The 15,838-nt window shown below is 37.9% G+C and overlaps 1 protein-coding gene across 12 annotated transcripts in view; it reads right to left on the bottom strand.

Annotated features, from left to right (window-relative positions):
- MAGI2 (membrane associated guanylate kinase, WW and PDZ domain containing 2) overlaps positions 1 to 15,838 on the bottom strand; it is a 702,519-nt gene that overhangs the window by 220,679 nt on the left and 466,002 nt on the right. For all 12 annotated transcript variants that reach the window (XM_039723674.1, XM_039723678.1, XM_039723676.1 and 9 more), the window contains 2 exons: positions 13,629 to 13,842; positions 1,931 to 2,010 (listed from right to left, as the gene is read on the bottom strand). In XM_039723674.1, coding sequence (XP_039579608.1) covers positions 1,931 to 2,010; positions 13,629 to 13,842 — 294 coding nt within the window. The remainder of the gene's footprint in view (positions 1 to 1,930; positions 2,011 to 13,628; positions 13,843 to 15,838) is intronic.

Here is a 15,838-nt window from a genome sequence, read left to right as displayed (position 1 = left end):
AAGATGAATGACACTTTGAAAAACAGAAGAACCTTAAAAAAGATAGGATCTTGGAAGAGCAATCATTGTAAGAATCTCTCCCTAAAGTCTTTTATGCATCACTCCAAGTACTTTGCATTAATGAGCAGAGCAACCTTAAAAGAACAACATGACCCAGCATACTATAGTGATTCAGTAATCCAGTAGTCAAATAACTATAAAATAGTTAAACTATAAAATAATTCTTTTTCTTTAATGCACTGATCTTCATTTTAAATTGTTTCAGACACTACAGTATTTTTTAACCATCTCAGTGCTGTTCTGATCTCAGTATACAACAGTTAACAGAAAAAGAAAAAAAAACCCAACTCATATTTACTCCAAGTAACTCTGTGCAATGTTACTCCACAGATACTGGTAGATTTTTTCCTCCCTTTTCTATTAGTATTATCTAAGGAGCAGGCTAAGATAGTTAACAGAAAAAGAAAAAAAAACCCAACTCATATTTACTCCAAGTAACTCTGTGCAATGTTACTCCACAGATACTGGTAGATTTTTTTCCTCCTTTTTCCATTAGTATTATCTAAGGAGCAGGCTAAGACATAGGCTCATGTAAGTAATGTGAGAGATTTAGAAAGCAAAGCTCCTGTGCCCTTGTTTTGTTTCGGTATCAGACCTCTATTGTAATCACTGTAGAATTTAGTCTGGGAGCTCGTGTTGTCTGTGCTAGAATAAGCATCACAAAATCATTCAGACATGTAATTTCTGATGTCAGAAGAGAACGTCAGAATTGCTGCTGAAATAAGGAAGCTATTTTTGGAGTATAGCAATCTTTCAAAAGAAAGCCATTTACAAAAAATCCAACCCGGGAACATTTTTTACCAAACCACTGACCCTGTAATTCATACAGCCAGCAACTCCTCAGTGACCTCTTAATCAGCCTTGAGTTTCCTTTCTGTTAATAGTATTTACGTTAACCAGATGAATGTATTTTGGAAAATTTAAAATTAATCAGATGCAGTATGTGAAAACTTATGAATACATTTAAAATATTTAAAAATGCTTTGAATTAATGCACGTAGCATGCATGCATTTAATGCTCTGTATCTCACAACAATAAAACAAGTAGCAGTATTTAGAAATCACAACATCTTAACTGACTAATCAAACTGACATGGAAGTGTAAAACAATGAAAAAAACCTTTATCACAAACAGATCGGTTACAACACGTTCTTGCATTGACTTTATTAAATGCTTTAAATACTGATAAACTTTACCAGAGACAAATTAGAAATGATACTGATATGATTTGTATTATTTAAAATCTCTGAATCTGTCAATATAATTATCTCTCCTGCAAAACAGCTACAGCTCCTTTAAGCATCCTCAGCAGTATGCTTTTAAATTTTAAAGCATTAGCAATGTAGTACCCCCCCCAAATCCAGCCTTGAACTCTGACAGACACTGATCTCTTTTCTCCCTCCCACACCCTGTTTTATCAGACACTATTTTGTTTAAATTGGCTATTAAATAGCATAGCACTGTACCTTTAAATACAAATCAAACAATATTCATATTCCCACGGTGCTGCTAGTTTCCCTTATGCATTGAATCGCCTGTAGATTAAAAGCTCAGAATCTGAAAAGGATTCTGTTCTGCAGACCAAAGTTCTCTGTAGGAGATGAGGGAGAGGGTCAGTCCCGGAGTCACACACACAACAGGCAGAAAACACACTTGTGATCCTCAGCTTTGGATAGCATCAGAAAGGGGAATAAAAAGCAGAAACACATGGCACACTGAGAACTGGTATCACTTATGGCTTCTAACCAAAGCAGCAATTAAACACCTTTCATCATTCCCCCAAATGCCTGATTTTTGTAAGAACTGAAAGAGACACACACACACAAAGGAAAATCCCCTCTGAGCAGCAAGGAAAACTTAATCACCTACCATTTTCTTTGCACTCTTCTGGAGGTTTAGCCTTTTTCGCAAGTCGTGGATCCAGCCATGATGTTGTCTTTGTGTTATGGCTGAAAAGAAAAGAGATCACTCTGAGCAGACACATACTGAAAGGAATCAAGTTTATTCCTTAAGAAAAAAGGGTTAGTCCAACAAAATTGCAATCGATACACTTAATTTGCTTACTGGTTCTAAGTAGCCCTGAAGGAGGTGTAAGAGTAATTGTGCAAGGCAGTTGTAAATTTGGCAACCTCAGCTCCCTGTCCTCAAAGCAGCTATTTTTATTAAAATCAACTAGAATGTTGCCAAGTTAACCTCATTGAAAATGCAGAACTCATCCAGAGCAAAAGGAATTTATTACAAATACAGTGTTCTCCCGTTGATCGAGTGCAGGCGACAGGATTCTGTACCATTCTCACAGTTTTCGGATAGAATTATTTTCATCTTAAACCTGTCCTTTTCATAAATACAGGTTTGTTATTTCTCTCCAGCAGCAGTGACAAGGCATTGCAAAAGTGATGCAAATTACAGCATGCTCCTGCAAAGTCTACATTTCCGGACAGGGTGATTAATGATACTTTGTTTAACAAACCTTTATCTCTCCATATATAATCCTTCTATAGAGATAAAATAGATATGCACAAGCTGAATGAATCATGTGGCTCCTTTCTATACTCAGAATAGATCTTTGAGAAATCAGCCATCAAAGAGCATTGAACTGGCAAAAATTGTTTTCTGGGAGATTATTTTGCTAAATGAATTATACTTAGCACAGCTAATGAGACTTAAAAGCCAGATCCTTTCAATGTATACTTTACCCATAAGCAATTAAATTTGGAGCCAAATATTGTAAATATATTAAAGAGGACTATAAACCAGAAAATTATGTGATCATTACTCCTTGATATTTTGAGATGTCTTTCCCTCAATACCATCATTCAGAGACACTTCTAACCCATGTTTTATTTATCTGAGACATCATAGGAGGAAGCTCATTCCATACAATACTGAATTATTTTATTATTAATTTGCTGTGTCATTTTAAAGTGTGCTTATGACTTCTCTAATAAACATTGGTATAAGGTGTACAAAAACAGGAGACCTGGCAAAAAAATGGATTAGGATGAAATTGTTTATGAGTTTGTTAGTTACTGATACAGTGTCCGTGTGATCCCAACACCAGTGCTTCCCCTAGTGAAAAATAAATAAATAGAACCTGTTCCTTCTCCCACTTTGTCTTCCATGGCAGATAAATTTTCCACTGCCTCATTTTCTCTCTCTCTCTCAAAACAGTGACAGTGCCTACTTCTCAGCATAACTGTCACCATGTTAAAGCTTCCTCCACATTTTGAATGGGAAAGAAGGTAGAGCAGAGTTATGTATGGACAAAATGGCAACTAAAATAAAAATTGAGGCATTTAAATTATTTTTTCTTAAAAGCATTATCTAGTCTAGAGCACCATTCACGACAGGTGAAGATGACAAACAAACCCTTCCCTTTGAGAGCTGAGCTATATTTGCAGATATGAAGAACGATGAGCCAAAGGTAAGGTGAATTTGAAATTATGCCAGCAGCCTGTGCTTGATTGCAAGTGTAACTAAGACACTTTCTCGGAAGCTCTGGCTGCCTGTGCTCTCCTGTAGGGTGCATTTTTATGCTGCAGTCACAGCCCCACCACAGCTTGTGCAGACATACTTGAGCTAGCTTTAAATTAACTGGGGGAAATGCTCCAGCAGTGTCAGGGCTGCAGGATGGAGCTCAGCGTGGGCTCATCACCCCAAGCATCCATCCACTGAGCTCCTCGGGTGCACCCAGCAGCACGTGCTGAGCTCCACACCACCAGGGACACCCTGCTAGCAGTGCCAGAGCCCAGAGCGAGCTTGGACATTCCTGTGGGAGCTGCAGTTGCATCTCTGGAGTGTGGGCATGTCTGGACAACAGCCACTCACTCCCACATCTTAATTCTGAATTATTTTAGGGACCCCCACTGACTGCAGGGACTAAATTAGAATCACAGATAGTTTCCTATGACTTTAAAAGAGCAATACATATGATTACTACTAGCAATGTTTGCTGTGGTATAGAGCAAATCTCAAAGCATATTACAAAGGAAATAAAAATAACCACCTCTGGTTTAGAGGCAAGAAAATGGAGTCACAAAGTCATGAAATTACTGTCCAGAGCTACAAAACAAGCCAGTGACGGCAGTAGTACTAAAAGCCAGCTCTGTTGCCAGTCAACTGGCCAATGTCCATCCATCAGACTAAGCCAGTTCACCAGCCCTGAAAACACCATATAATATTTTTAGAAAGAGTTTTCAAGTGTCTGCAAAAACAGGTGCCAAGCTGGAAATAAGCCCAATTCAATACCAATATTTAAAAATGCAAATTACTTGAATTACAACCTTCAAGGCTTTAGTTGAAACTAAGAACAGCAAGCAGTTACTCTTCCCTGTAGCATAAATGTGGCTTCCCACAGCAGGACTGATGTCACAGTTTTGTGCAAGATGGCCATTTTAAACAAAACCCAAAAAAACTGTAAAAAAATCAACAGCTCTTCCAACAAAAGAGTGATCCTTCAGTCTGCAGTGAAATTTCACAGAATGGAGATGATATTTCATTTAGATCAGTTCTTAGAGCACTCAATATCCTCTTCTAGGTGATATCTTTCAAACCTGTTCAGCTACTTAGTAAAAGGAAAACTCATTCACAAGAACTTTTGTCTATAACAAATAATTGCAGGAGCAAAGAACCACTTGAAATTCATCCCTCTTTTTCTTGCCCTGCCTCTCCACTTTATAATCTATACTAAACCTACAATGCAGTGGGACTAAACAACTCGAGCAATGGGACTTCAAAGGCTTCTAGACAAGTGCTCTAGTGGGTAAAAATTCCTTTCCTGCTCTGAAGGCAGGACTTGAAAGAAGGCAGAATCAACCCCACCTGACTTCTAACACCTCCACAGTACCATCCATGCCCTCCTATGCTCTCCCTAGTGTTGTTTGCTTGGATCTTCTTAGCAACCAGGTACATAACACACAAACACTCCTTCAAGGAGGACAGACATGACACAGTGCTCTCAGTAAAAGAGGGAAATGAGTAGTCCTGGAGTACAGCATTGTGGTTTTTATGCATGTCTACTTCTGTTCTGCATAGGAGGTTTACTTGGCAGGGTGTTCTTCCCATCTCCCGTGTGTCAGGGACTAGAATGTGTAAAAGCTAAAGGGAGACAACCTTTATCTCCTGTTTTTAGTTAAATTTAAAGGAAGCCTTGATAGGAAATCTTCAACTGTGGGAGAAGAGACAGAAGGAACAGTAAATTGGTCAAATTAACACTAATGGCAAGAATAAAATATCTGTTGCATAGGCTGTGCACAGTGAATGCTTAAGCACTAGAAAACCCTTGTAGGGCCTATAACCTGCCTACCTTACCACTAGGTATATTCATGTGTGTCCACTTGGGAGTCTCATAGAGCAGAAAAGAAGCAAAAGGGGCTGGGGATTTACAGATTAGTTATGAATGAATAGCAGATGAATTGTAGCAGCAGCTGTCTCAAACAGGCATTTGGAGTTGTCAGTGATGGAAGGACAGTGAAGTGACGCAACAAAAGCATCCTGTGAGAAATACAGCTGTGGCTCCAGCAACATTTGACACTGACCAATGCTTCATGACTTGGCAATAACTATACCTTATCATTAAAAACATGTCTAGAAAGTCCCTCATTTGCATGATTTTGATTACTAGTTAGGACTACTGAGATAAGTGCTGGCAAATCAACAATGCACGTCTTAGAATCTCTCTAAAAATCAACAATAAAATACAGATTTTTGAAATTTTGGAAGCAAAGTTTCCTTAATAAAGGATCCCTTTGGTCTTGCTTCAAGCAGGTGGAGCTTGGAAAGAACAAAACTTTTTAAAATTCCCCCAAATTTGTTACCTATATACAAAATAGAAACTGCATATAGGCCTGAAGTGTATTGCAATTGGTATTTTTGTTTTTTTTTAAAGGTCATTTAGTGAAGCAGTGGAGCTTAATATTTTAGCCAAAAGTCAATAAAGAAATTATTGCTGAACTAACTTAAATCCTCTCTCTTTGTAAGTATTTGCACCTAGCAGAAACAGTTTATTATAATCAGTCATCTAGTATTAGTTGCACACAATTTTAAATATTTGTGGAAAAAGTGTTCTTCAGCTGGGTGAAGAGTGAAACAAAGAGTGAAAGAAAGTACAGAATACTTCCCAGAAACCTTGACTCAACCTCATGCTCTTCTCCAGATTTTCTTTGTAGCTCTGCTTTTAAGACTTCACAGAGGCTGTTTAAATGCCTCTGTTCCCTGTTAATAGCTCTGGAGCTGGGTACCAGGATCAGAGGCTTTCTGGGAATCTCTGGATACTGGATACTACTCAATATCTTTAGGAAGTAAAAAAAACTAGCAGTGTGTTTTTTCTTATCTAACAAAGTGTTATCTTTTTATTATAATTATTTGTTAGTATATTATTTTAATTAAGATTGAATATAATGGATTTGTGTTAACAAAGTGTCAGTTTAAAGCACTTTGACAGATAAAGTTTCTTGTACTAACAAAGCCAGTGGGCAATCTCTTGAAATGTTTTTGAAGGAAATACAGAAAGTACTTACTGACAGGAATAGCCTTAATGTCTTTTAAAAGTACTGCAAGCCTAGTTTAAATTGTGCATCTTGCAAGGTATGTAACTTGCATGTTATTGTGAAAAGCATTTCAAAATGGCATTGTTTCAGTGTGTTTGGGGGCAGCACATATGGGTTTGTTTGGGTTTTTACTGTGAACACATTACATTTAAGCTGGTCCTCAATCTAACAACTTGAGCAAAGGGGAGCAGACAAGAAGAAAACAACAATGCTCTGTAATGCCCTGACTTCAGCAATGTTAACTCCTCCCTCCTTTTTCTTTATGCTGAGGCATTGCTTATCTGCAGAGATTTTCAAGTGGCACAATAATGATCTTCAAGTAATTTGTGTGTGGAGGTCCATGGATAGGACAACAAAGCATTAAACCAGCAATTTTGCAACCCATCCATTGTGGGATGCTCCCTAAACTCCTTGCACACATGTAGGAACAGATACAAAAGGAAGCTGTCCTCTGGCAGTGGTTTGCATGGCAGCAGCTGTGACTGCCAGCCTGCCTTGCATTTCACCATGTGCTCAGAGTTCATGGTCCTTAAGAGACCCAGGTTTGGGAGTTCCTATCCTGTGAATCTTAGATGGCCTTGGGCAGTAGATAAGCACTTATGCACTCAGCCTACAGACAGTGGCACTGCCTCTAGGCAGTCACAGGAGCAGAAGACACTTATGCATGACTTTTTGAGGAATATATAAATGCCTAAAGTCTCCTATGGTAATTTCTGCTGCTGAAGTAATTCTCTTTGACTGAGGCAGTTTAATTTCTGACAAAGAATGGGCTTCATCTCATGTGACTGCAAAAATTATATAGCTAATAGTGTAGGATTTGTTGCTCTTCAAGGGAGAGACACCTATACAGAATATTTTATCTTACCTATCATCCAGCAGAACCACCTAACCATATGCTCTTAAGTGACATAATGTTGGTCATATCATCACCCCAGTGGCCTCTAGCTGACACTCTAGAATGGTCCTGGCTTTGACAAGTTCTGTGTCATTTCTGCCATGATAATGGAGATGTCTTGGGCTGTTACTGTGCCTCTACAGTAGCACTTTGGCTTAGATCAGGAGGTCACTTTTCCAATTAATCTCTCTCTCAGTTATCTTCTTTTTCACATTAAGTGTTCTTCACTCTTGTAAACTTTTCACTTGAATTTAAACAAAAAGATGCACAGCAGGAGCTCACCTACTGTGCTACCATTCACAGGCATGAAGCCCGTGGCACCTGAAAAGATCTAGAAGCTGTGGCTGCTGGGTCATCAGCACCAAGAATTTCTTTTAGCAGTCTTCTGATATTGCTAATTTAGATATGGAAATGGTTAGATATTGCTAAATTGCTAATTTAGATATGGAGCTCAGGCTGGTTTTAACTTGATATTGCTAATTTAGATATGGAAATGGTTTAGATCAGAAGGAGCCCAGGCTGGTTTTAACTCGAATCTGGTCTCATGGATGGAGTTCAGGGTCCAGAGGTTGTAAGAAAACTAAGTGCACTCCCAGAGTTCAACTCTCTTTTCTGTTTTGTCTGAAAGGAATCCAATGTGGGTACACTGAAATGTGAGCCAAACCACAGTGTGTGAAGACAGCCAGAAGATTTTCTTCAAAAGTGTACTCCTGACACAAATTATGTACTACTGCAGGCATAGTTTTGGATATCTGGAGACATATTTACTGGTAGAAGCAGCTGTATTTTGGGAAATTAATTCTGCCCTTATATATGGACAGGATGAATCAGCCTCTGGAGGTAATTATCCCTCTCCATTGACCACAGAAGGAGTCTTGGCAACTGGTTTATGTTAGATACCTAATGCTATATGGCAAGCCAGGTGAGCTGATTCTTCTAGTTCAATAAATACAAAGGAGAAAAGTTATAAGAACACTACAAATATCAGAGGAAATGTGCTGGAAGATTAATTCTGCAGAGCACAGCAGCAGAGACCTTTGGCGGAAAGACTAGAAATAAGAAAGTGAGGAAAGACAAGAGGAGTTAAACTGGCAGTTTGACCTGTATGTCAGCACAGACAAAAACAGCAAGTGAGAGCAAGAGACAGCACACGACTAGTACAGACCAAAAATGTCTTTATAACATCAATAGACAAGAGGGGAAAAAAAAAAAGAAATTCATAATTCCACAAATTCTTTCCAGTTCTACCATCTTCATGTTCCTAATTAACTTGTCATGAGGCAAGGCAGTGGTCTCAGGAGAAAAGATCCCTCTTGGTTTCTTTCAGCTGCCTGTCCTGCTGTATGTCACGTTGAAGTCCAAAGTGCATTAGAAATCTGATCTGTTATGCTGACCAAAACTGACAGATCCAATCCAATATATAAACAAAGAAAACCAATTATAATGATATTCACAAGACCCCTGATGGGGTCTATACAATGTATCTTACTAATACAAGATGGCTTGTTTCCCAAAGAAAAATCCCATCAGAAGTGCATATTATAACAGTATGCGGAAAAAAAAATAATCCTTCATCCTAATTGCTACTTAATTCAAGTAGGAGAATCAAACAACCAGACATTCAAAACATTTCAGTATTATAGCCTCATACTCTGATGTAACATACTCACAGAAGTGCCAAACTAACTTATAAAAGTTCCCGTAGTTACTGCAGGATATGAAAGTAATCTTGAGTAGGTAGAAGGGTATACTTTACCCAGTACTTTTAGTATCTTATAGTATAAAATATAATAATGGTGTATCCAGGCTTAACTAAAACATCCTGCTTTGTGATGGTGAACTGATGGAACAACCAGGAACAATTAAAATAGATCATGGTTCTTCAGGTAAACAAGATGTTGGGATAAATGTTATTTCTGCAGTCAAAAAACTTTCCTGCCTTAAAAACGACTATGAAGAAAAACTGATTCAAGTGAAGTCCATAGCAATATTCTGGTAGCTGTACTCTTCAGATATCACCTGAAATTGCACCAGCTGTATTAAAAAACTTAATGGCTGTTTTTTACAGTGAAAAGGAGACTCCTTGCAAAGGACTATTTTATAGCTGTTTTTCAGTCTTTCATGATACTTTCATAATGAAAAAAAATCTTTAGCAACTAGAAAAGATACTGCAACAGGTCCAAAAAGCAATGCTGACTATACTGTTTTAAGAAGTAGCTGTTGAAATAGTAAGAGACCAAATGCCTGCAAGACGTACTGGAAAGTGGTTTGTTAAACCTCGTGTGGCCACATTCTCCTAAAATTCATCAACACAAATAAAAAAAGATAATCCTTTAAAGATGTTCTGTTGTGGCTTGCTTTCATTCTAGATTCCACTAAGAAAACAATTAATGTAGTATAAGCAAAGGAAACCATAGATGATTTTGAACAATATAGAGTCAAATAGCTTTAGGTTTTATCTCCTACTATCCCTATAGCCCTTTCAGAGTTCTGCTGCCTATGTGTGGAGAGAGGCTGGAGAGAGAGAAAACCAATTCTGCCTTTTATAAAAGAGTATTAAATTGTGTAGCCAACTGCACAGGACAGTCTGTGATGTAATAATGCATGGGTTGAAGCTGGACAGTTGGGTGAGGGCCACATTTCAGGCTGACTGCACATGATAGCATCTGCACCTAGCATGCTGGTCCTTTCTTATTTGCTTTGGCGTTGCACTGGACCAACGCAGCAAACACTGATTGCTTGGGATCTAGCAACCAGATCTGCTGACTTTGTGAGGACAACACAAATTTGGGCCCCTAGTATGTGGTTTGAGAGTTGTTGGCAAGGGAAGGTCTGAAGACTATGGGGCCTTTCCTTAGCCCTAGGAGAGGGAAAAACTAAAAATCAGTGAATACTCTGATTTATTTAAGCATGCCAAAATATGCCACACTTATCAGCCATATTTAAAGCATGAAAGAAGGAGCAAAACTGGAGTGCTTTTTGATGGCATTCCAATTTATATACAGTCTGTTAATTATTGCATGTTCTCATTAGCATATGTTCTCAGTGAAACCGAATGTAAGAGATGGAGTCCTATTTGTATAGTGTGTGCCTGTATTTGAAAATTTAGATTCATATGTAAGGGAGGCTGTAAACAGCCCAAGAAATGTATTTAAGTAGCTCTTCCTGAAAAACACTGGTAAGTATTATGTTGCAAGAAGAGATGTTCATGCTCTGTCTGTGAAAGCTAAAATAGGTAAACACAAGGTCACACACCTATGTCAAAAAAGGGAATGAAAGGAAGAAACAGAGCAAAACATGCTCTAAAAAACAACCATCCTCTGAATCATTCATTGAATCTGGTAGATGATATTTTTTTTTGGTCTTTGTAGTCCCTGAGGCAGAGGAAGTTCCTTCCACTGTGCTTTACAAAAAGTTAAGTGAACCATTAATGATTAACAAATAAATAATCCTGTCTATAGACAATTATCTTCCCCCTTATGAAGTCACTTCCTCTCTCACTGTAAATCTGCCACACTATTCTGATAGCAGTTTTGATAAGTGAGATCACATCTGAATTTTAGAGGTTAGTTTGAGGTGAATGAATGAAACTGCTGTCATGAAATCTAAGACCTTTGGGTATACCTGTGACAACCTGGAACTTGAGATCATTTGCTGCTGGAAGGCTTTAGCGTTTAAAGGCACAATTCACATGAGCCCCAAATAAAGCAATAAAAGATGCTGCCTACTGTGGCTTTTTTCCCCCACTCATTGTGATGCACACTTTAAAAATGTTTGTTTTTCATCTATTATTTAATAATCTAGTACAATCTTTACTACTGTTCAGGGAGATGTTGTTAGACAAATAGGTTTTTGTTGTCTTTTTATCTTTCCGTTTTTTTGTGAAAGCAAATGGAGTCTCTTCATGCCATTAACCAAAGTGACTTGTAAACAAAGAGGCAATTTAACAGCATCCCCACAGCATTACATTCCTACTTAACCCTGCAAAGACTGTGCAATGTGAAAGCTCAAATGATCAGAGAGTTGTTCCTTTTGCTAGGATTCTAGTAAATAATCTAGTATTTTTACAGACATGTAATAGCACTTTTTTTCAAATACATTGTTCAAGAATATAATCCAAAAAGCAAGAAGCCCTTATAACAGCCCTCCTATCCAATCTGCACCTCTGATTGATTTCTTTGCTTTACATAACATTCATTTAGTGGAAGTGAATGATGAGCATTGTCAGAACTGCAGTGTAATCCAGAGCATTTCAAGGAAAGAAAGTAAGCTGTAACATTAAAGGAATTTGAGGAGTGCAATGGCTGCTCTGTAGAGCATCAGGGCTATTTGCATTCACTGTATTTGTTACAAAATGTATATTTATTTTCTATTAAATTACCTCCTGCAGTATTTACTGCTATCACAGCTTGGTGTGTTAGTGATCTACCCATCATCCCTTCCCCCATCCCCCAAATGTACCACAGGTTTTTGTTACAAGTAAAATAAAAGTGTCATATAATTCAGTCTGCTTTCTGTCAGATCATTCAATATGTGTGGAAAAATTAAATTTGGAAGCAAGGTAAGAAGGAAATAAGTGTTTCAACTACCCCTGAGGTCATGCTAGCTCGTCTCTGCTTGCCTGGACAAAGTTATTATAATTATTCTCTTTCTAGAATAAGCATATTTTTGCCCTTTTCAGCAAACACACTTATGTTTTAATAGTTACTACTATTTTCAGCCTTGTATATGCCAGAAGCTATAGTTGGTCATGCCAGTATTCATTAAAAAGTCACATGCACTAACTTTATTCTTAACATTTGTTTACACTTCATGTGATAGTCACAACATTTTAAATTAAATGCAGGATTTAAAGCATAATTGACACCACCAAATGTTATTTTTGCCTACTAATAATCAGAATAACAGACAATGTTCCAAACTGAGGCAGTTCCTTAAAACAAACATAAATGCTTCTTCTACCTCTGTTGCAGAGCTCTACTGATGAAAATGTTGGTTTTTCCATTTTCTTTTTTCTTTTGAGGAACACAATGTTACACCAGCTCAGAAAATTGCTGTATTTTCATCCTGGTAATGTACATTAATAATAGAATCATAGAATGTGCTGAGTTGGAAGAGATCCATCAAGACCATGAAATCCAACTCCTGGCCCTGTGCAGGACACTCTAATCACACCATGTGCCCAAGGGCATTGTCCAAACCCTCTTAATTCAGGCCTGGTGCTGTGAGCACTTTCCTGGGGAGCCTGTTCCAGTGCCCAACCATCCTCTGTGGTGAAAAACCTTTTCCTGATATTCAATCTAAATGTCCCTGACTCAGCTTTAGGCCATTTCCTTGAGTCTCGTCCCTGGTCACAAAAGTAAAATCAGTGTCTACCTTTTCTCTTCCTCTTATGAGGAAGCTGCAGACTGCAATGGGTTCTTCCCCCATCATTGTCTTCCCCAGGCTGAACAAACCCAGTGACCTCAGCTGCAACTCATAAGGCTTCCCCTCCAGACCTTTCACTGTTCTCATGGCCCTCCTTTGAAAGCTCTCTAATAGCTTAATGAGAGTACATAGATCATAAATAACTTCCATATTGATTACTTCAATGAGTTTACTAATTAGTAACAGGTATGTATAATCTACCAACAGGGGAAAGTTTCTATACATAACTAATTCTCTTATAGTACACTCATTTATTTTCCTATTTCTATATACAGCATGGTCTCCCTCTACTGTTCATTAGCTGGCTTTTAGTCCACTCATTTTCCTTTCCTTTAAATGGAAAAAAGCTTCATGCTCTCCACCTCTGTCCACATAAAGAAGGACAAAACCAGTGATTGTGTTACTTTCCCAGCAGAAAGCACCAAAAAAGCAGAAAAACCTTGCTTTTAACAGAAGAAACAAAAGCTTTAATTCCTACCATCAAAAGAAGCAGACCAGTTACCTATCTTAAAACCCAGCAGGCTTCCATCTAAATCACTAATGCAGGAATTGCCACCAGCCCTCAGGAGCCCTGACAGCCAGAACTTTCCTGCTGTTTTAATGAGGAGGAGTGCAATGCTCCACTTCACCACAAAAACCCTTTTCCCACCCAGTTAAATACAATACAGCTATTAAAAATAGAAGAAATAAGACTTACTCAATAAAATAGACTTCCCCCTTTTCTGTATAAGCCATTTCCCAGTTATCAGGCAGTGGGCCCAAGTCATCATTCTCTTCAGGTTTAGTCTGTTTTGTTACATCCATATCCTCCTTTGCTTCTTCAGGCTGACCATATCCTGGTGCAGGACAAGGCTGGGTGGTAGATGCCTCACCCGAGACAGCTGTACTCTTCTCTTCATGTTCACTTGATTCTACAAGAGAAGAAAAATTACAGGTTTTGGATAGCCAAGTTAATGGTGAAGAATTTACTGGGTGCAAGTCTCTGTGAACTGCAAGCCTTGAAATAAAGAGAAAAATTCTGTTTGGTTTACACAAAGGTCCTTCTGATTATGCATTTTATTTGGAATACAATAAAAGCAAATAAAGGAATAAAACCAAACTGAAACAAGAGACTAATAAAGAGTTCTGGCTCCTTCTGTCCCAGGAGTCCTTCCACACTAGCAGTAAGCTCTGAGCAGAAGGCAGCTCCATATCCAGCAGCTTTACTGTCTCATGTCTTAACTTCTCAAACTATACTCATAAACACATATATATACACATAAAACAACTATCCCACTGTTTTACTATGGACTACAGGTCCTTTTCACTTAAAAATGTATGTGCACTAATTGCTATATGTGCACTAATTTGATATATGTATCCATATATCAAATAAACCAATGACATACATCAGCTCATAGCAATATATTAACCCTATAGAAAGTGGTTGTGGTTTCATTGTTGATAGGACCTGTAGGAGGCTTTGTTTCCCAGAGACAATACCAAATGCTTCAACATGTCAACACTGTAGTCTACAGGAAAGTTCAAGAAGATGGCAATTTATTAAATGATCTAACAGTGCACTCAGAGCAAGGAACTATGAAGATACCTGCGTGAAACATGTAGGAAGGTGGAAGACAGCTTGGATGAAATGTTCCAATTAGTGATGCTTACAACAGCAAGAAAGAAGAGCAACAAAAAATTAACAAAAACTGTTTGTAAAGGCCTAGATTTTAATTAACCCACAGAATCAAAAAATGTGCTATTATGGCAAGAGAAAAATTTAGAGAACTAGTAAAGATAGAATAAGAAACACTGAGAACAGAAGTAAACATTTCTAACGAAAAATAAAAATAGTAAATATTCTGTATAAAAGACCATTTTAATTAAGTCATGAATTTGCAATGAGCTGCTACTTGAGCCAGAATTGTACAAAAGGTGAAAACTAGATTAAATTGTTAAGGATGAACACAGAAAAATAACATGGATGTCTAACAGCAAAACAGAATAGTCAGTCTAGAAAGTGAGATATGGTCAGGACATTAGGGCTAACAGGAAAACTCTCTGTAAGTGCAATAATGATAATAATAATAATAATAGCAAAATCAGATTCTTTCTACTATGTGGGAAGGAAGGAGAGATAATAGTTTATGATGCATAAAAACCCCAAGGCAATTAGTGCTCTTTTTGTCTCAGCCACTACTACTACTACAAAAAAATCACCTGTGATTAAATGACTAACATAATTAATATCAGCAATAGGGCTAATGAAGGTGGAGTGGGCAGGAAACAGGTCAGGTGAAACTTAGATGACCCAGCTGTTCTCAGCTGGCTGAGCTGGATGAAGTGGAACCTAGGGTACAGAGAGTACCACATAAGCAGCCTCATGGCAAGTAAGAGCAACCTTCCAGGCTTCACAGAGAAAAGAAACTCGGAAAGGATAAACACTACCCTGGTTTCAGCAATGTATACATGATTTGGGTTTTTAGATAGTTGTATATTCTTAATTTCTTAGTACCTATATTTCATCTGAAATGATTGGCCCAATTAGGCCATTTTGTCGTCTTGTTAAAAAAAAAAAAGGAGGAGGAAGACCCATGAAACTATAACTGCACATCTTTCTCTTTTTAATTCCTAGCATTGGAAGTAAGAATCAAACCACCAACAAGTAAACTCTTCAGAGGTTATAAATATTTGTCCAGATATTTCAGGAAGAAATTGTGTCAAACTAATATTTTCTTCTTTACATGACATAGCAAAAGGTGCTGCTTCTTGGGCAGAAATGGTATATACAGCTTTCATGATCTTAAAAAATAATTTTGACACTGACACATCATCCCTTTAGAACAGCATGAAAAAAAACAACCAGATTCAACCTTGGAAAGAGTAATGATCTACAGCTCTACATCCACATGCAGTTCATGTTGG

This window comes from Passer montanus, unplaced genomic scaffold, assembly GCF_014805655.1.
Source record: "Passer montanus isolate IOZ18808 unplaced genomic scaffold, ASM1480565v1 scaffold50, whole genome shotgun sequence".
In the NCBI taxonomy this organism is placed as follows: domain Eukaryota; kingdom Metazoa; phylum Chordata; class Aves; order Passeriformes; family Passeridae; genus Passer; species Passer montanus.
This window is presented reverse-complemented; position numbering and strand designations above follow the sequence as displayed.